The 21,506-nt window shown below is 40.5% G+C and overlaps 1 protein-coding gene across 4 annotated transcripts in view; it reads left to right on the plus strand.

Annotated features, from left to right (window-relative positions):
* Positions 1–21,506, plus strand: part of IPO11 (importin 11) — a 297,819-nt gene that overhangs the window by 93,737 nt on the left and 182,576 nt on the right. For all 4 annotated transcript variants that reach the window (XR_012158885.1, XM_073344033.1, XM_073344034.1 and 1 more), the window contains exons 17-20: positions 6,418–6,544; positions 16,593–16,626; positions 16,825–16,865; positions 18,395–18,511. Coding sequence is in view for 3 of the 4 variants with exons in the window: in XM_073344033.1 (XP_073200134.1) it covers positions 6,418–6,544; positions 16,593–16,626; positions 16,825–16,865; positions 18,395–18,511 (319 nt within the window). In the remaining variant the exon portion in view is untranslated. The remainder of the gene's footprint in view (positions 1–6,417; positions 6,545–16,592; positions 16,627–16,824; positions 16,866–18,394; positions 18,512–21,506) is intronic.

The raw sequence follows: 21,506 nt of genomic DNA on the forward strand, positions 1-21,506 counted from the left end.
TCTGTGGAAGTGAATTTTATTAATCTGGAATTTCAATTCAAGGACCTAGAACAATTGTTTGGACTTCTGGTACAAGAATCTGAACAACAAGGTTCAGGATTCTAGAAAGGCAATATTTTCATTCTCCAAGGCCAAATTCTGACTTTTCAATCTTCCTATACATTAGAGCAAAGTGGGATTTATCTAATTTTTCCTTTTGTTGTCCAGAGAGTCTTTTGGCATGGGGATGATTTCTTCGATCTTCAGGAAAGCACTTTCTTTTTTAAGGCTACTTATATTTGAGACTTTAAACCTTGAAGGTTCTAAAGCCCAGTTTTTGTTCATAAAGGACTTTTAGTTAAAAGTTACTCTCTTGGAAGAGTAAAATCACTGAACACTGAGAATTCTAGTAACTGGTGTTTGTTGGTCCATGCCTGCAACCTTTCTCTACTTGTGCTTCATGCTGAAGATATGAGGCAGTGGCTCTCAACCAGGAGTACATGTACCCCTGCGAGTATGCAGAGGTCTTCCAGGGGGTACATCAACACATCTAGATGTTGGTCTAGTTTTACAACAGGCTACTGAAAAAGCACTAGCAAAGTCAGTACAAACTAAAATTTCATACAGACAATGACTTGTTTATACTGTTCTATATACTGTACACTGAAATGTAAATACAATATTTATATTCCAATTGATTTATTTAATAATTATATGGTAAAAATGAGAATGTAAACAATTTGTCAGTAATAGTGTGCTGTGACACTTTTTTGTATTTTTATGTCTGATTTTGTAAGCAAGTAGTTGTGACGGGTTAGATCACAGAAACCCGCTTGGGAGCTGCCAACTGATGTGCCAAGACTACTTCTGCCCCTGCTTTCCTGCCCAGTCAGCTTAGGACTTCAGAGCCCTGCCTGGTTTGAGCCAGACCTGCTAGCTTGCTGCAAACCCAGACCCAGGTCTGAACCACGTCCCCTTACAGCTGCTGGTTTAACTGAAAGCAGCTTACAGAAGTGTGCCTGTCTTTAACACTCAGATGCCCAACTCCCAACAGGGTCCAAACCCCAAATAAATCCTTTTTACCCTGTATAAAGCTTATACAGGGTAAACTCATAAATTGTTCGCTCTCTATAACACTGATAGAGAGATATGCGCAGCTGTTTGTCCCTCCGAGTACATACTCTGGGTTAATTAATAAGTAAAAAGTGATTTTATTAAATACAAAAAGTAGGATTTAAGTCGTTCCAAGTAGTAACAGACAGAACAAAGTGAATTACCAAGCAAAATAAAATAAAACACGCAAGTCTATGTCTAATCAAACTGAATACAGATAAAATCCTCACCAGTTCCAGTAAGCTCTCTTTTACAGACTAGCCTCCTTCTAGTCTGGGTCCAGCAAGCACTCTCACCCCCTGTAGTTACTGTCCTTTGTTCCAGTTTCTTTCAGGTATCCTTGGGGGTGGAAAGGCTATCTCCTTAGCCAGCTGAAGACAAAATGGAGGGTTCTCCCACGGGCTTAAATAGACTCTCTCTCCGATGCAAAGTCCAGCTCCAAGATGGAGTTCTGGAGTCACCTGGGCAAGTCACATGTCCATGCATGACTCTCAGTTTTTACAGGCAGAAGCCATTGGCCACGTGGTATCTTGAATGTCTCCAGGTAGACTTTTTATGTGGATTGGAGCATTCCAAGATGCATTGTTCCTTAAGTGCTTCTTGATTGGGCACTTAACTTTGTGAATTCCTTTTTCCAGGAACTGACCAAATGCTCTACTAAGATTATTTAGAAATCAAGCCAGTACACGGCCAATATTAAAAACTTCGAATACAAAAATGATACATGCATACAAATAGGATTAATAGATTCAGTAGATCATAACCTTTACATAAAGAAAAGGAGTACTTGTGGCACAAGTACTCCTTTTCTTTTTGCAAAGACAGACTAACACGGCTGTTACTCTGAAACCTTTACATAGATATGTTACATGGCATATGTAGCATAGAACATATTCCAGTTATGTCATATATATTCATAAGCATGTTTCCATAAAGCCTTATGGGGGGCACTGTAACAGTAGTTTGTAAGTGAGGTTTGGGGTACGCAAGACAAATCAGACTTCTGAAAGGGGCACAGTAATCTGGACAGGTTGAGAGCCACTGTTATAAGAAACCAGAATTTGCTGGCAGACAGCTTCAGCAGGCACTTTGCCACTGACCATGAGTGGGAGTTACACAGCTCAGTGGTGAACAGCATCTTCACTCAGTGGGGAACACTACCCGGGATCTGTTCTTCTTCTAGACAAACAGGAAGTATATTTTATAGTGTTCCAGGAGAGCTCAGGGCCAGTTCTCCTGGGGGGCGATGCTCTCCTGCTCCCTTCGACAGACCACTTGAACGTTGTCTTTCCTTCTATCCCACTGCTTCCTCAAGTATTGTGGAAGATTTGACAGGACAGAGAACAAGTTTTCTCATCATTTCCAATCATTTCCAGGCAGATCTGATTCCCAGGTCTGCATAAGTCAGCTTGGCTACTCATCAGCATTCATCCCTTTCCACACCTCCTGACTCAAGAGAATGGCAATGTCAGACATCCTGTCCCGGAAGCTCTTCACAGTTTGGTATTTGGATGGGTGTCGGACCTATAACCTTCCTGTTCTGAAACTTAAGCTATACTTACTAATAGTAGATATTTGCAAGGCAGCAACGAGGAGTTCCATCCACACATTCACAAGACATGACACCTTGGTCCAAGCCTCCTGTCCTGACACATTTGTTGAAACCTCAGTAGTACAGACAGCCATATCACCAGCATCCTTGCATCGTCCTCTTATATGAGTACTACTGGTCAGTCACCCGCAGTGAAATATACTAAGTTCCAGACTTTGAAGAAGAAAAGGAAGTTACTTATGCTTTGTAATTGGAGCTCTTTGAGATGTATGGTCCCCATCTGTATTCCATTACCCACCCACCTGCAGGTGGATGCGAGGCTAGACGGCTCTGTGCACCGCCTCCTCCCACAGATGCGACCCCCACAGCTCCTATTGGTCACGGTCCTCAGCCAAGGGAGCTGCAGAGCCAACACTGGGGCGGGGACAGTATGCAGAACTGCCTAGCTGTGCCTCCTCCTAGGAGCACCAGGCACACGGAACTGCCCGAGGTGAGTTGTCACCTGGATCCAGTACCCCACACCTCCTCCTGTGCCCCAAACGCCTGTCCCGAGCCCCTTCCCGCACCCAAACTTCCTCCCATAGCCCGCGCCACGCACCCCCTCCCACACTTCAAACCCCTCGTGGCTGTTTCTCTGTCTAGGAGCCGCAGGGACATGTCACTGCTTCCGGGATGGCCACGTGGAGCCAGGTAGGGAGCTTGCCAGCCCTGCGCCAACCAGACTATAAACCAGACAGGTTTATATGCTGGTTTATAGAGCTTTCTGGTTGGTAAAGTGCCAGATAACACAGCTTTTACTGTATTATGAATTCGGGACTATTGTGAGATGATAACTTCAATTAATGTATTCCTTTACACATTGTAAAGAGGTGCATTAATGGTCGTGTGGGACGATAGTATCTAGTTTGCTCGAAGATAAGAAATTTTTCCCAAAACAGCTTTGGAGGTGTTTATTTTAGAGAACCTCAGCTTTATGATCTCACTTGCTGGCTAAGCTTTAATTTTATAGCTTCTTTATGTGGATCTTGACTTTTTAACTAGGAGGAATTGCATGCACTGACACAGAGAAACCAAATTGCAGTATCATTTCTGTAGGTTTTTGTGTCGCTTGTAAGAAGATGAATTAAAACATCTGTTTGTGTATTAAGTATATTTTGAGGCTTTTTGGTGTATTACATCTTATTTTATAAGTGTTTTAGTTTAATACATGCTTATTGAAAGTGTTAAATTGAAATTTAAACAGAAAAAGATAGGAAGAAGGAATAGGTCACTCTTTTAGTGTCTGGAATGCAAAGGAATGTTAAGAGGCCTTAGTTTCTTCCCTTACATCTACACATTTTCACTTGAAGATATCAAATTAACCTTATGTACTTAAAAGGTCTGTTAGTTCAAGATACAGGAAAAGGATCATAAAACCATTTAAAGCAGCTCAGGATTCAACTGAATGTCACTTGGCTTAAAATCAGGCCTTTGTTAGATTTTGAGGCAAGAGTGCATGATTCAGATTGGGAGCTATTTCATGGTATCATTACCTTATAATTTTTAAGTAAAAGAATATCAAAATTACATATTCAGGGGCCAAAATCAGATCCTTTATGTGCCATATAGCCCTATGCTAGAGATGAGATGGGAGGAGATTGTCCCCTAGCTGCCTGTAATATGGGTAGCCTGCCTTAATTGGCACAAGAAATGTAGTTTCAAAAGTAGCTTCTATTTGGGAGTGATTTGAACACCGTAACCTAACCTCCCCTCCCCTCCTGCACACCAAATCAGCCATTTCACTGAAAAATAAATGTATCACTTGACATTGAGATTGATAATGCCTTATTGCTTTTAGCGCTCATGCTGAAAAAAGACTGCTGTCTTCTCAAATTATTAAATAAAGCTTATAAAGAATTGTTAGTGTATACCTGATATGGTTTAATCAACCTGTTAATTAGATTACTTTGGTTTGATAATATCCACTTTCTTAATTTTATTTGTTTACATGAATTATGGTCTGTTCATTTTCCTTAGTTACTTAGTTTAGCATATATATAATTGGAAATCTCTGTGGATGGAATGTCATGTCCCCCACTCAGAGACAGGGCTGATAACACTTGAGGCAGAGGAGATAGTGTTCTTTGATCCAGCTAGTGGTGTTCCATATAACTCCACCTGTTATGCTCACTGCACAAAAATGCTACATTATTTGTCAGTTAAGATTTCTTTATAGCATACCTAAGAAAACCTAAAAAGCAAAGCAAATAAAAGTTAATGCTTCTAACAGTATATCCTCCTAACTCTGCACGAGTAGGGATCCTAGCGTCTCAGCACTTTCTTCTTCAAACCTGAGAGTTGGTAGTGTCACACTGTGCCTTCTTCACAGTCCTATGTACAGAGTGGAGACCTGGTCTTACAACAGATAATCGGTAGCATCAGATGACTGCTCCAACCCTTGTTTAGATAGTATAGCCCCCAGTGCATGTAAGTATAATTAATGCTGATTGTAGAAGAGCTTCCCACACATGTAGTGCTGCGGTAAAGTAATTTTGCTGCCTCATTAGCAGGTCAAAATCTTCTAACAAGGTATTCCTTAGGCTTTCCTTCTGCTCACTGCCTTAGTAGTTGTAGGCTATGTCTATACTTAAAACGCTACAGTGGCATAGCTGCAGCTATGTCACGGTAGCATTTCAGTGTAGAGACCTATTACAGCGACGGGAAATAATCTGTGGCTTCTCTCCATCTAGTAATGTCTTCACCAGATTTTCACACCCCTGAGGCACGTAGCTATACTTATGTAACTTTTCAGTGTATACCAGCTCTGAGGGTAGACCATGAGTGCTGGCAGTGGGATCCATGTTTCAATGTTGCTGCAAGCTGCAGGTTCTGAGGCAAGCATCTCAGAGCTGTGACCTCTGTCAAGGGGTTTTCTTAAGGCAGAAGGCCCTGGAATCCTCTAATCAGGCCTTCAGGTGCTTCATCCTAACTTCCTATCTAGTGCCAATGAGCTCTCAAAATGGATTATACCTTTGGCTCTGACTGAATCAGGGAGATCAAGTGGACCCTCTGGTTACCCTGGTAGGCATTATAGAAATGCTGATTTCTTTCTAAAAGGGGAGAAGGAGGAATGGGGGGCCTACAAAGGGAGAGACGCCTGGGTTATAGTTAATCCTAGCAGACAACATGATAATAAAGGGGTAGTTTTATTTTTAAATATATTGACATTGATTTATTGTATGCAGAATAGATTCTCTCTCTAATGGAACCTGGTAAATATAAAGCTGAGCTTTATATAAAATAAATAGAAGTCTTAAACTATTTCCTTGTAAGCTTTGTGGGAGATGTTGGTATGAAGGAAGGACTTGAATGCGGCAAGGTGGTGGCCTTGCATTCCATTTAAAGAAGGGCATTAGCATGTTTGGCCATGATCTGAAAGAAAACACTGAGATGGTTTGGGAGAAGAGTATGAATAAGGTTTTTTTGGATGATGTCCTTGGCAGAGCAGAGGGGGCATGGAAAAACAAGGGGCACAGTGAAATCAATGTAATAAGACAAGGCCGATAAATAAGGAAGGGCAGTTTTCTCAACGAAAATGGTGCCTGCGAGTGAGGCAGTTTGACTTCAGAACTTTAAAGGTGTAGTTCTCATCAGTCATGTTTAAGGAAAGATGTGAAAAATGGGTTTGTTGGACATTGTCTTCCAGTATTCTTCTAAAACGGTTTTTATTAATACAGAAGTTTATTAAGAAGGATAGTAAGAATCTGGTACAATAATTATTTTTTGTTTTAAAGGTATAAGCCAATACGCCGGCGAGTAATTTGGCTGATCGGACAATGGATTTCTGTAAAATTCAAGTCTGACTTGAGACCAATGTTATATGAGGCAATTCGTAACTTGCTTCAAGACCAAGACTTAGTGGTATGTATACCTAAAAGTAACTATTTTTAACAAATATTTTCGATTGTTTCATTTATTTCTTACCTACACTTAGATGAAAAGTTTCAATTCCCTACACTTTAGAATTGAACAGTATATACTTCAGGAGCAAAATTATCTTGTCAGGGAGATCTCTGGTGTATCTCTTCTTTGCCTAAAAATATCTGCCCAAGGGCAAGGCATTGGATTTCATTTTGAATCCTGCCTAGAAGTTGTGGGAAAAGTTTCCAAATCCACACTTCTCTGACTTATTCATAACCTGTTTTCAAGCATCGCTAATCCTCATCTTGTGTTAATTATACGCATCTCTCTCTCCTGCTAAGTAGCTAATCAATATACATGCATTTTGTGATTGTTGAGGCACACCTATTCTGTGCTTCAGTGAACTTGTTTGGTTCACAAATTGTTTGACAAACACACAGTCATACTAGTTACATAGAGTTGCGTGGTATTGTTCATACCTTCTGGTACAGTGTTCTGCTACACAACTGTGTTTTTTACAAACACTACCTTGAGAGATGGTATTGCTACAGAGAAGGCTACATAGCTAGTTCACAGTGTATTACTGTATCACTTCTGGGATTATGGCTTTCACTGACTTTTCTGCAAATGAATTGAAAGTATAGTGGTGTTTGTGATGGAGAGTTTGATAAATTGTATCCATAACTTGTCTCATGTCTTCAATGAACTACCAGCTTTGAAAGTACACAAATGTCTTTAAAAATTGTGCTTTTTCTTAAAAATACTAAAAGGTAGCAATTTGCTCTAGAAAAATGAGTTTGATAACTCACATCTTTGATCAGTCTTCTACCAGTTATAGTGTTACTATTTAAGTCATTGATTTGTGAGAAGTTTAATAGAAACAGGTAGGTCAGAGTATTTGATAAATAAACATCATGTAGTGCTGGTATCTTTATTAAATATCTGTATTCACTGTAATGTAGTTGTTTCATTCCCAATGTTATGCTGTAATTGAAGGCTGTAAGTTAAAACATTGCAGGTTTTTTCCCATTTTCTAACATGATGGTTACAGGGCTAGCTGCGCCTCTGTCCCTTTCTTTGACTGTCTGAGTTTATCCGCTCAGGTGTTATGCCTAATGCCCTTACCTTTTTTGGGGAGGAGTCTGCAGTTCTCCTGGTCTTAGACAGGGTCTCCAGGCTACAGCCCTGTGTGCACCAACTGTGATTGCTGAGCCAGCCTGGCTGGGTTCAGTCCCAGAAATTCATCAGGGTTCTGTGACCAGTGGTTAACACCAGACAGCGTTCTTAAAAAGAACTATTCTTTAAACTTAATGGTAGGAGCACAGCAAAGCATAAGGGAAAAAAAGGATTATAATACAACGAAAGGTCTACATGCAGAGCTATCTTACCTGAAGTACGAGGTAGGCTTATCTTACCTCTGGAGTATGGTTCACATTAACTCAATACCGCAGTCTTCTCTCTTCAGGTAGGGTATCTCTTTAAGTCCAGCCAAGATCTTTGTTTTCTCCTGTGTCCCTTGAGCCTCGTCAAACTGGTTTGACCAGCTCCCAAGGGTAATGAACTTCAAAACGGTGGTTTGTGCGTTGTCTCAAGTGTTTTATGAGCAGCTGGTTTCAGGAACCATTGTGGTTTTTCCTGCACAGGTGTAGCCAATTCCTGTGTGAATTAACTCTTTATACTCAGACAGTAAATAACAATAACTATCGGACAAACATAACATATACTCATAAATTATTGCAGCAGAAATTATTCACAACCAACAGAAACTACTTGCAATGAAATTCTGATGTTCACTGAATCAGCTCCATTGCTCTTTTTTCTTCAGCAGCAGTGCCCTTCACACTAGATTTCCAGGTTTCTATTTAAGGGAGATATTCCTGTCACATTCCGGGGTGCAATCCAGACCAGTAAGGGGTTGTCACCACCTGTCTCACAACTTTGAGTGCCTCACAATGCTTTGCTGTTGTAGCCCCAACCTGGGCTGCTCACAAACAGCCAAACTCAGGTCAGATCCTGAGTGTCTGAGTATAGTTGCAGTCCTGGCCTACCAGCCAATCAGCAACACACCAGTTATAGTGGCTTCCACCAGCCTTGGTTACTGCTTTCAGGACGACCTCAACACACACTCAGTCCCAAACTTTCCAAAAACGTGTTCTGCACTATCCAGCCCTTTCTTCAACCGTTCAGATATTATGATCTGTTGCCCCTTTAAGGAGACAATATTCAGCAGTTTGCTACTTTAACTGGAGTTACAAAACAGTTCAATTTAAGCACAGAACTGGATTGTCTTATTAAAGATAAAAACAAGTTTATTAACAAATAAAATAGAATTTTAAATGAATTCAAGTTTGAGATTAAGTTAGAAGTGATTATAAGCAAATAAAAGTGAAAACATGGCTAAAAGTCTAAAACGTCATCTGGCAAATTTTGGTTCAAGGCTTTGTTTAAGATGGCTTTCTCACCCACAATCTTGCAGCAAGATAGCGACTTACCCTTTCGTTGGTTGGAATCTCTCCCAGAGGCCCAAAAGTGCTCATGCCTTTGTCGTCTTAGGTGAAAGAGAGTGAACTTGGGGTTCTCTGCCCCTTTCTGTTATAGTCCAGTGAATCTTTTAAGTGGATATTTCAACAGTTACCCTTCAAAGTAAAGTTTATTCAAGCAGTATAGAAGGTGACATGGAGTCTGGTGATATAGGAGTCTTCATGCTCTTTCTTTTACCATGTGTGTTTTCTGAAATCCAAATTGTTCTGTTTCCTGCCATCTCCTCCCCCTGCTGTCTCGAGGTCCGTGTTTACTACTTCTGGTTAAACTGAGGTAAACACACCTTCCTTTATTTAGGATAGGCTTGTTTAAAAACTTCTATCTAGGCAGGGCTGTATGGTTTTGAACATGTGCTAATAACATACGGGGGAATTCATAACTTTACATATAATATTGCTATATACATTTCACTGTGATATTCTTCACCAGTCAGTTATTAGTTTTCAAATGATACCTCACAAAGCATATTTTGTACAAAGATTATTACAGTAGTGTGTAGGGTGTAAATTACAGGGTTGCTTTCAGTCAGTTCCCCACACAGATTAGTTGGTAGTAGATTAGATTATTGTTTTAAATGCCGTCTCTATTTTTGAATTCCTTTTATTCTGATGAGCAGACTTTATTGGGACCATTTCTCTTCTAGTCATCTCCCACTAATGGAGGATCCTAAGAGAGCAAGTGGCCCCAAATTCCCTTAAGTTCCTTTGACTAGTTCAGGGAAATGCAAAGAGTCTACAGCTAGCCTGGTGGAAAAGTTGCGTGCCAATCCAAGTCTCCCACTGTACAAGGACATTTTGCAAAGCTGCTTTTGAAGCAGTATATGGGCTTTAATTTTATCTCTCACCTGAGATCTGATCTGAAAGAGTGAAATCAGTCATTTCTAATCCTCTTGACCTGCCATCCAGTGCTGATGCTCATTTTGGCAGGTCTACAGTCCTTGTTTGCTTAAAATGCCTTGCCTCACTTTACTGGGCATTATGGTGCTTGGTAACCTCCCACAAGCCTCACTGTGTAGAGGCCACTTAAAGAAAGAGAAGTTATGTACCATTAACTCTTGTTCTTCCAGAATCTTGAGCTAGCATATTCACACTCTTTGCTCACCTTCCCCACTTCTCCAGAGCCTTAGGAGAATCCCTGAGTTAGTGGAAGGAACTTAAGGGCATATGGGGCCACTTGCTTTTTTTATACCCTCAGAGCCCTCCATGAGCAGGAGCTGACTAGAAGGGAAATGCCCTGATAGACTCTGCTCATCTGAAGATTGCAGTGGCTTGCAGTACAGACACCTTAACCTCAGAAGTATGGATATAGAGAAGGAACATTCTTGAAGAACAACAGTTACTATAAGTAATTTTCTTTCTTATCCCTACATCTAGCTACCAAGAATAAACCACTAAAATATTTTAAGTATCTTAAATATAATAAAGAGTAATTAACAGTTCACTAGGAAGCTGTTAAAAGAACAGGAGTACTTGTTGCACCTTAGAGACTAACAAATTTATTTGAGCATAAGCTTTCGTAGGCTACAGTCCACTTCATGCAGATGCATAGAATGGAACATACAGTAAGAAGATATATACACACACACACACACACACACACATACAGAGAACATGAAAAAGTGGAGTAAGAGGCTAATTAATTAAGATGAGCTATTATCAGCAGGAGAAAAAACTTTTGTAGTGATAATCAAAATGGCCCATTTAAACAGTTGATAAGAAGGAGTGAGGATACTTAACATGGGGAAATAGATTCAATATGTGTAATGACCCAGCCACTCCCAGTCTCTATTCAAACCCAAGTTAATAATATCTAGTTTGCATATTATTTCAAGCTGTTGTCATTGACAGTCTGATGTGGACTGGAGTCAGAGAATTAGGCTCCTATTTGAATATGTAAGAAAACTTTAGCTTTAAAATTTGTAAGTAAGATTTATTTTTATTGCCTTTTTGGTTCACAGTTAAACCATCTTAAAATTACTTATTTAAAATGATCTAATCTTACAACAGTTTTGGAAATTTCTGCTTTTCAATGTGTTTTTTCAATAGAAGCTGCATTCTTTGTCTTAACTCACATCACCAGTATTGGCAGTTTCCACTGAAATACTATTTACATCACTCATAAATTAGTTAGTAATGAAATAGTGACAGGTATTTAAAAGAAGTCTTATTTCAGCAATATATACAATGATGTTTAAGGCATTGGTAGACTGAAGGGAGTCAGACTTGATATTGAAGAAATGAGAACAGACTGAAGGTGTGGGGGAGTTGTTCAAGGCCACGAATGTTAGGATGAGATGCTTGCACAGTAAATTTTTAATAATTGTTTAAACAGATCTCAGGATAGCTTTAAAAAAAGAAAAGTGTTGTTGTTTCCTCACTTGTATGTGGAATTTTAGATCATATACAGAAAAGTGGTGACTTCTGGCTCCTGGGTACCGATATAACCAAGACTCTGAGATTAGTAGCTAAGATGAATGAAAACCTTGTTTCAGTTTTGGCGTTCTAGGCAAATAAAATGTGTTTGATTTTTTTCATTAAAAACTAGGAAATAAGTCAAAACTTTGTTAATGGAAAATTAATGGTGCAAAGCATTCAAGCCAGGAAATGCAATAGTTAAGATTTCACATGATCACATACTATCATTTCCAAAGGTCTTGTCTCTTCCAGCATGAATCGTGAATGCTATAGTGAATGAAGTATATATTTTTAATTGACTTCATTAGAACAGATTTGAAGAGAAGGTACACACAGATCATCTGCAATTTGTCAATACTTTAAAAATTTCTATGCAAACTGAAGTTATTAAATTGTTAAAATATTTATCATGAATTATCACTGTTAAATGAATATTTTTGAACTGAGGGCCAAATTTATGGTAAATCCATTGACACCCCATCCCCTGCATGCCCTCATTTGTCGGTGTGGACGCTTCATGTCAACCCCATTGCTAAACCCACTGCATTTAAGCTGTGTCCTCCCTGAGATGATCTGATGCCCTTAATCGATGTACACAGCAGATGCCTCTTCTGCCTCAAGGAGGAATATATTCTTGATAGGTGTTCCACCTATTGCTGCTTCTCATTCTGGACCCAGAAATTTTGAGATACAAAAGTCAAACTAAACCTCTTGGAGCAATGCCTGGAGATCACATCTGATTCTGGAGAGTAGTTGTCCTTCAAACTGGAGCCAAGGAGATTATATTTGACAAATGCCCTAGCTGCTAGTCACCCTGCCTTGTCTCCAGCAAGGAGCAGAAAACTAAGAATGCCAAGACCATTGGCACTGTTGCTAGGATCCCCAGTGCTGTGACCACATCAACCTCGGCACCATCTCCCAAGCAGAGGCCCTCAGTGCTGTCCTCTTCAGGTGCTGAATGATGCTTCCACACTGCGAGAAAACACAGTTTAGAACAGGTCAACATGACCATTACTCAAGGAGTTGAGGGCCAGAGATAAACCCTCTAAATCCTGTACAATGTTGAGGGATGGTAGCAAGCCACTATCTATGAAGAAGGCTTGAGAACCTGTGGCACTAATACGAACATCAGTGCTGAGATAGTCCTTGGTACTGATTCTGGAATGACCACTAAGCCACTTCTGATACAGAGGTACACTTTAGAGGATCCACTTTTACACCTCCTCTTGCCATCAAAAGTGATATCTTATGTACTGGCACCAGCAACATCAGCGCTGGAACTACATCCAGCTGCACTGCTGTTCCTGGAGATGTACTTATGGTTTGTGACCCCATGTTTTTCTTCCTTCCTCACTTCAAGCATGGAACCCTCTCCTGAGAGATGGTTATCTTAGAAGAGCCCCATCATGGGCTCCCAATGCATTAAGTCCCAGAGTGGAGCCCCTTCATATGTCCCAAGAGGCAGTCCCAGTCTTTATTGGCTTTGGTAGGTAGAGCACCTTCATCGAAACTGGAGGAGTTCTGGTGAAGAAGCAAAGGTGGCTTGAGAGACACTTCAGTTACCTTCTCCTGCCTGCCAAAAGAATCCCTCTCCTCCCTGATGAAGCTGTCACATTGGCCCCGACACCAGCCATCGATGATTTTCAGGCCTTCGAAGAACTTCTCTAAAGAATAGCAAAAGTCTTGGCTATCGAGGCAATGGTGATCCAAGAGATTATGCACAACCTGTTTGATAACCTTAGCTCCTCAGTGCCCAGAAGTCTTATTTTTCCAATCAGTGAGGATATATTGGACCTAGGGAAGGGTCTATGCCATGCCCTGGCCTCTCTTCCCCAACTTCAAAGTGAGTAGAAAAGTGCTACCAAGTCCCACGTATGAACTTTGAGCAGTTCTACATGTATCCAACACCAGGGTCTCTTGCCATTTCTGCAGTCTGAGAGACCAGATCCACTGAGAGGACTCCAAAGACAAGGATTCCAAGAAACTGGACCTCTTTAGTCAAAAGGCCTATTAATCAGCATCATACAATTCAGCATTGCAAACTGCCAGACCCTGTTCACAAAATACAGTTTTTTAATGTGGGAAAGGATGACATCTTTCCTCTCTTAGCTCCTGCTGGAATGCAGGGGGGAATTGAGAGACATCTTCAAGGAATGGCAGGTGCGAGCCAAAAAGATCAGTAGTGGTAGTAATGGACATGTCCGATGCGGCCATTCAGTCCATGACTACAGCAGTCAAAATGCTCTGTGGTTCCTTGTAACAGGAGTCTGGAATCCCAAAACAGGTCCAGCTGACAGTTGAGGTTGTACTCTTTGAGGGCCTGGACCCTATTCAGCATCCGAATGGATGAGGCACTCCATTCCCTTACTAATTGGAGTGTGACCCTTAGATCCCAGGGAATTTACACTCTCACACCATACCATAAACCCTTCGGGTACCAGCCACCTCAAAGATGGAGACCACCATCTTATTTCCATGGTCGCTAACTGGAATAACCACTCAGAAAGAGACGCAAGTGGTCACTGCTGAAATCGATCACCAAGTTATTATTCCACCAGTGGGGCAACCCAGTGGTAGACTACTGCTATTTTGGCTAGCACCTGCCCTTCCTTGAGGGTGTGTCTCAGTTCTTCTTCGAGTAGTGTCCTTATGGGAGCTCCACTGTAGGTTTGTATGTGCCCCTGCGCATCTAATCAGAGATTTTTGGTAGCAGTGTCCCATTGAGCCCATGCATGTGCCCTCCCTCCCTCATGGTCTCCCTCACTTCCTTCTCAATCGCCTTTGGCCTCAGATGCAATGAGCAGTTGTCCCTTCCTTATCTGTGTCATTCGCATAAGTAGTGTTTGTTTTGTTACCTTTATTCACCTTAAAAGTAGTTAGGCTATTAATAGCTCTGCCCCAGGCCCTGCCCCCACTCCACCTCTCCTTGCCCCCCCCCCCCGATCCTGCCATGCCCTTGCTCCTCCCCCTCCCTCCTCAGATCCTCCTGCATGCCACGAAACAGCTGATCAGGAGGGAGAGGGAGGCGCTGACTGGCAGGGCTGCCAGTGGGCAGGAGGCGCTGGGAGCGGTGGGGGTTAGAACTGTTGGGGGGCTTCTGACGTATTACTGTGGGTCTTTGGCAATGTACATTGGTAAATTCTGGCTCCTTCTCAGGGTCAGGTTGGCCACCCCTGGTATAAGGTGAGGCAATAAAATCCTTAAATTTTCTCTGTTAGTAGGGGTCCCAGTGTTCTGTCTTACCATCTAGATGGGGTAGGGCTGAGTGTAACTGGTTATGGCCGAGGTTGCAGTTAATGCTTCCTTGACTGCTACTTCTCATAATTGTCTGAATACTTGGAAATAGGGTGTTCATGGCCCTGTAGTTGGTTTGTTGGTGGTAGCCCATGAGAACCATCCCAGAAACAGGTGATCCCCTCTATCTCAAGAATTCTCATCACAGCCATAGGGCCCGCTTCTGAGTCTTTACTTGACTTAACTGATTTCAGAGTAACAGCCGTGTTAGTCTGTATTCGCAAAAAGAAAAGGAGTACTTGTGGCACCTTAGAGACTAACCAATTTATTAGAGCATAAGCTTTCGTGAGCTACAGCTCACTTCCTCAGATGCATATCGTGGAAACTGCAGCAGGCTTTATATATACACAGAGAATATGAAACAATACCTATTCCCACCCCACTGTCCTGCTGGTAATAGCTTATCTAAAGTGATCATCACAAATCTTGGGAGACAGGCCAGTCCTTGCCTACAGACAGCCCCGCAACCTGAAGCAAATACTCACCAACAACCACATACCACACAACAGAACCACTAACCCAGGAACTTATCCTTGCAACAAAGCCCGTTGCCAATTGTGCCCACATATCTATTCAGGGGACACCATCACAGGGCCTAATAACATCAGCCACACTATCAGAGGCTCGTTCACCTGCACATCCACCAATGTGATATATGCCATCATGTGCCAGCAATGCCCCTCTGCCATGTACATTGGTCAAACTGGACAGTCTCTACGTAAAAGAATAAATGGACACAAATCAGATGTCAAGAATTATAACATTCATAAACCAGTCGGAGAACACTTCAATCTCTCTGGTCACGTGATCACAGACATGAAGGTCGCTATCTTACAACAAAAAAACTTCAAATCCAGACTCCAGCGAGAAACTGCTGAATTGGAATTCATTTGCAAATTGGATACTGTTAATTTAGGCTTAAATGGAGACTTGGAGTGGCTAAGTCATTATGCAAGGTAGCCTGTTTCCTCTTGTTTTTTCCTCCCCCCCTCCCTCCCCAGATGTTCTGGTTTAACTTGGATTTTAACTTGAAGAGTGGTCAGTTTGGATGAGCTATTAACAGCAGGAGAGTGAGTTTGTGTGTGTATGGGGGTGGGGGGGATGTGAGAAAACCTGGATTTGTGCAGGAAATAGCCCAACTTGATTGTCATGCACATTGTGTAAAGAGTTGTCACTTTGGATGGGCTATCACCAGCAGGAGAGTGAATTTGTGTGGGGGGGTGGAGGGTGAGAAAACCTGGATTTGTGCTGGAAATGGCCCACCTGATGATCACTTTAGATAAGCTATTACCAGCAGGACAGTGGGGTGGGAATAGGTATTGTTTCATATTCTCTGTGTATATATAAAGCCTGCTGCAGTTTCCACGATATGCATCTGAGGAAGTGAGCTGTAGCTCACGAAAGCTTATGCTCTAATAAATTGGTTAGTCTCTAAGGTGCCACAAGTACTCCTTTTCTTTTTGACTTAACTGAGTGTTTTGCCTGAGTAGGGAATGCTGAGCAGGTCCTGCAGGTGGTGTGGTTCTTGGCAATTTGTAGTCGTTTTTTAAATCCTGAAAAATTCTAATTTATGCAAAAACTGCTCCTTATAAATATAACAATATAAAGCTAAAAACCCTGGGAAAATACAGAAATATGTCAGGGTTAAATTAATTTTATTTTATCTCTGGAAACATGTAGAGTATATGTGAAAGCTTAACAATTTCAGATCTGAAAATATTACACTAGCTTCTGTGAGATAATCAAAGTAATATTTAATAAGGGTAACAGCATGGTATTTCCTGATTTTTGTCTTTCAGGTCCGCATTGAGACAGCTACAACACTGAAGTTAAATATCCTTTTCATTAACTACAATTTTCTATTTTATTATTGCTTTATTCAAAGCTACTGGAAATTAATGATTTTTGATCATTAATAATTCACATTTTAATAGTAATTGTGTAGCCTCACTAACAGTTGAATATCAGATTGCGTCAAAGATATTGTAATAATGGTGTTCAATCTTCAGTTTTTCTTTAACTATTGTTCACCTGTAGATGACTTTGAGTTTAGAACTGACCAGTTTTTACCGGTAAGGGCATTTATGTGAGTGTGAGTGCTTGTGTGGGTAGAGGAAGGGAGGGAAAGAAACCACATTCCAGTTCCATTTCAGAATAAACTGTTCAATAGTTGCTGTATTTATTTAACTTCAGTAACAAGAAAAAAGCTATTCTTTTGTTGCACAGAGACTTTATTGTGCAACAGTTAAGGTTTCCACACACACATCTTACCTGACGCAGAAGCAAGGAAAAGCCTCCTGACAATACATATATACTCCACTCTTCCACCCACAGATACACACCTTGTCATTACCACAGTTACCACACATCTGAGATTAAACATTATTCCAAGTATGGGGGCCAGTCTTCACTAAATTACCTCTTCCACTTATACCTGATTTCCCTTCAGAGCTGCTTCCTGCACACACTGCTTCCTAAACTACCCTTTGCCAGAAATATTAATTGCAGTTGTTTGGTGTAATGCAATATATTAGGAATGTAGCAAAATTTCCGCAGCGTTTATCTTCGTGAACACAGTGTTGGCAGTAAATAAATAATGAGATAGTAATTACTGTACAGTAGATTGTTGTCTGTTTCAATTCATATTCTTTTGGTGTGATATATTTGATGAGCTATAAAAAGTATCATCTTATAATTTATACTGTTGACCACTTGTGTCTACATGCATTATGCGTTTGGTATTTTTGGTTTAGCTGTTTGAAACTGTTGGGATAAGTAAGAAAAATGTCATCATTAATAACTTTAGGACACAAAATTTTTGTCAAAGTTTATAACTTTTGCCAGACCTCTAGCAAATTATCAGAGACTGCTTAAGAGAATCTGCTGCCCTATGCAAAACTTCTGTGTGCCACCCATCCCTGCCACCCACTAGAATAGACTCTAAATTGTGGGGAAGGGCATACATAGGACTTTCGGGGTTGGGGGGAGGGCGATTGCAGTGAGTATTCTGGTCTTTTGGTGGTTATGGTAGTATAACTGGAGAGGGGGCCTTGCAGCACCACTCACTAAGGTTTGGCCCAGCTGCTTCTTTGTCATGACAAAGGGGCAGCCAGGCCAAAACTGAGAGTGGCATTGTGACCTGGTGCACAGGGTTACAGCGCTGCTCAAGTTTGGCCCCTGCTGCCCTCGGCAGTTGCCTCGTTTTCCCCTAGATAAAGTGGCCTCTGAATATCATTACCTCCAGAGATGCTGATAGCTTCCAACTTTTAGGAATTTAAACTTTGAAGTAATTTTAATACATTTAAACCTGAGAGCAAAGCTTATTGAAACTGGTCCCACACTTGAATTCTTTTGCAAGCCTAGTACATGTTAGGTACTGAAACTTTTTAAAGTTCAATTTTGGATTATGAGTGGTCAACATGTATTAGACTATTTTTCGAAATGCAAGACCAACATGTTGCAGGACTTCCAACACACTAAAAGTTCATGAGAAATTTCAGGGCAGTGCTGTAGGCAGATAAGAAAATTGCTGTTTTATATTTCTATTTGTATTCTTGATAATCTAACTAATCCATAGTTTTTGAATTTCTTTTTATTGTAGTATCTGGAATCCATGTTCACTCTACTCTTTCAGCTACTTCAAGAAGTCACAGAATGTGACACAAAGATGCATGTTCTTCATGTTCTTTCTTGTGTGATTGAAAGAGTCAATATACAGGTAACTGTTACAGACTATAATATGAAATTTGAAGCCTAGCACACTTGTCCATTGATGAGAGCAAAGAAGATTTTTTTTCTATATATTGCTATTACATTATATCAAAATGATGGAAGAGATTTTATGTATATATATAATCTATCTAGTAATTACCCCGCAGTGTTTGTTTTATTTCAGTAATCTACACAGCTCTGCTTCTACTTCCCCTGTTCACATTTGTAACCTCTTTTTTTGCCCAACATACTTGCTCTGCCTGGTCTCCTCCCACTCAACTTTCTGTATTTTTTTGCTGTTCCCTACATATGGAACAGTTCTTCCTGTTCCGATGTGCAAAATTTAATTTAATTTTTATAATTCCCTTCTTTGTCTTAGACTTTCAGCTCTAATCACCCTCTCTCACTTCTGCCTTTTCCTATTTTTTGTTGTATCTAATTACAAGATATGTTTTTGAAGTGCCCATCATTGTAGTGTCTAGGCAGTTTAGTTTATAGCAGTTTAAAGACATGGAGCTCAGTTTCCTACAAGGTTATAAGGTTAAAATTGTTGGCCTCACCGTTACTACTTCCTTTCCTTAGTATGGAAGTATACTTTCAGTTTAAATTTAGGAAATTCAAGAAGTTCCTGAGGAAATAAAGTTTGATTGTTGTCTGCAGTCATCTCTTAACTTTCTAGGGTACTCACCTCAGGTGGGGTAGAGAAAAGTAAGGCAAGGTAGAGGTAGTAGCAGTTCCTCTGACCTGTAAGCAGTCCTTGAAGCAGCAGCTTTCTTTGTGAATTTCTGAGACAAATGTAGCTTTTCTGTTTATCCCCTGTATGAACAGAGAGACTGGTAGTGGCTCCTCACTCCTTTCATAATTGTTTCTTCTCCCTCCACAATAGTTTGTCCTAGTGGCATCTCCTTTTCTCTCCATGGAAAGAGCGCTGTTGATTTCTGTTTTTCCTTTACCTGTTGATGGAGGTCTTGATATAGTGATAGGAGCAGTAAGGCTGATAGTGGCTCGATGTGGGTGGTGGAGGATAAGTGATGCTTAATTTAAAATAGTTTTAAAGTGATTGTTTTATATCCTGGCACGCTTTTGTGTGCATTGCTCATCCTCTTGGATTGCGAACTCTTCATGGTGAGGTTTGCATCCTACTCTACATGTGGAAAGCACATAGCACATTCTGAGTGCTGTTGTAATGCAGATAATAAAGGTATGTAAATTGTGAGAGTATCTGGATAAGAGATGAAGTTCACATGAGATTTACTTTGGCACTAATACTGATGCTGCTCTGGATTATGTGAGTGTTTGAGGCACATATAGATCCTCTCACTTGGACTCCTTCATCACTGGAATTAGTTTTGCGGGAATGCAACCATCTAGCACAGCCCTTAATCTCTCCTAATTTATGCTAGCCAGCTGTGTTGATTGATGACTGGCTCCATGAACTGGAAACTGCTGGCAAGCAATATTTTTCTTGTCATTTCTGGCTGAAATAGTATACCATGCTTAATTAAGCTGATGATTTAGTGTATCCTAGCATTAAATTTAATTCTGTATGAGATTATTAAAATAGGGACAAGAAGCATACAAAATATGTAATAAATGAGGCAAAATTTACAAAGTTTTTGTCCATACTTTGTGTTGAACATACCACGTGAAGAAAAAACAAGTTATGTGAAATGATTGCTTTATAGGAAGTTACCCTTTCAGTATTAAAAACGAATATGTAGAAGTTGTTAATTTATGATACTCTATATAGGTAGCTAACAAAATGAATTAGAAATCTGGAAATTTATAAAGAAAGATAATTATACAACATGCACAAGGTGCTAAGAATTGTACATCTTGTAGTTTTTATTGTACATTTTGTTAAAACACCTTTTGATTTATTCTACTATGATGTCATAGAACTCATGCAAGGAAGAACTTTTACAATATGCAATAAGGATGTGCAAATAAAACAGTATTTCATGTTTCAACTATTTGAATTGGTGTTAAATACAACATGCTGTATTATAGTTACATTAGTTTCATGGTTGTGTTGGTGGTGGTGGATTTAATGTTATGAATTCAGATTTCCAGTTTATAATTCTGCTATAAATACTTGTTCTGACTGAAACTTTTCATATAATCTGATATTCTGCTAGGAATTTTATTCCTTCTTTGAGTAGTGTACCTGTGGGTGCTCTACTTCAAGTATGTGTGCTCTCTGTGCCTTTCATTAGAGACTTTTGGTAGCAGTGCCCATTTGATCTGTGCATGTTCCTTACCCATCCTTGTGTCCTATACCGAGGCTATATAGGGATGTGCAGCCTTACAGCCTTTTCAGCAGTTCCTTTTCAACCCCCTTCAGCCAGACATGGAGTTCAGTGTGTTCTTGTTTTCTCTAGAGTTAGAATAGTATATAGTGTTAGTTCTTTAGCAATTTATAGAATACTTAGTATCTTATAGTTGTTGGAACTGTTCTTCGTGTTTTCTACTCCTTCCCCTCCACTCCCCCAATTGTTTTTCTCTTACTGAGGGGGTGTACAATTCTTTTTTGGGGGTTGGGGGTGATCTGGGAGGTTGGGCTCCCCAGATTTTAAAAGGCGCCTTTTCTGTTAAGAAGCCATTCCCATCAGCAATGGGCATTATAATCAGAGAATATCAGGGACATCAGGAGGTCATCTAGTCCAACCCTCTGCTCAAAGCAGGACCAATCCCCAACTAAATCATCCCAGCCAGGGCTTTGACAAGCCTGACCTTAAAAACTTCTAGGGAAGGAGATTCCACCACCTCCCTAACTAACACATTCCAGTGCTTCACCACCCTCCTAGTGAAAAAGTTTTTCCTAATATCCAACCTAAACCTCCCCCACTGCAACTTGAGACCATTACTCCTCATTCTGTCATCTGCTACCACTGAGAACAGTCTAGATCCATCCTCTTTGGAACCCCCTTTAAGGTAGTTGAAAACAACTATCAGATCCCCCCTCATTCTTCTCTTCTGCAGATAAACAATCCCAGTTCCCT

The sequence above is a fragment of the Lepidochelys kempii genome, chromosome 5, assembly GCF_965140265.1.
Source record: "Lepidochelys kempii isolate rLepKem1 chromosome 5, rLepKem1.hap2, whole genome shotgun sequence".
Taxonomy (NCBI): Eukaryota; Metazoa; Chordata; order Testudines; family Cheloniidae; genus Lepidochelys; species Lepidochelys kempii.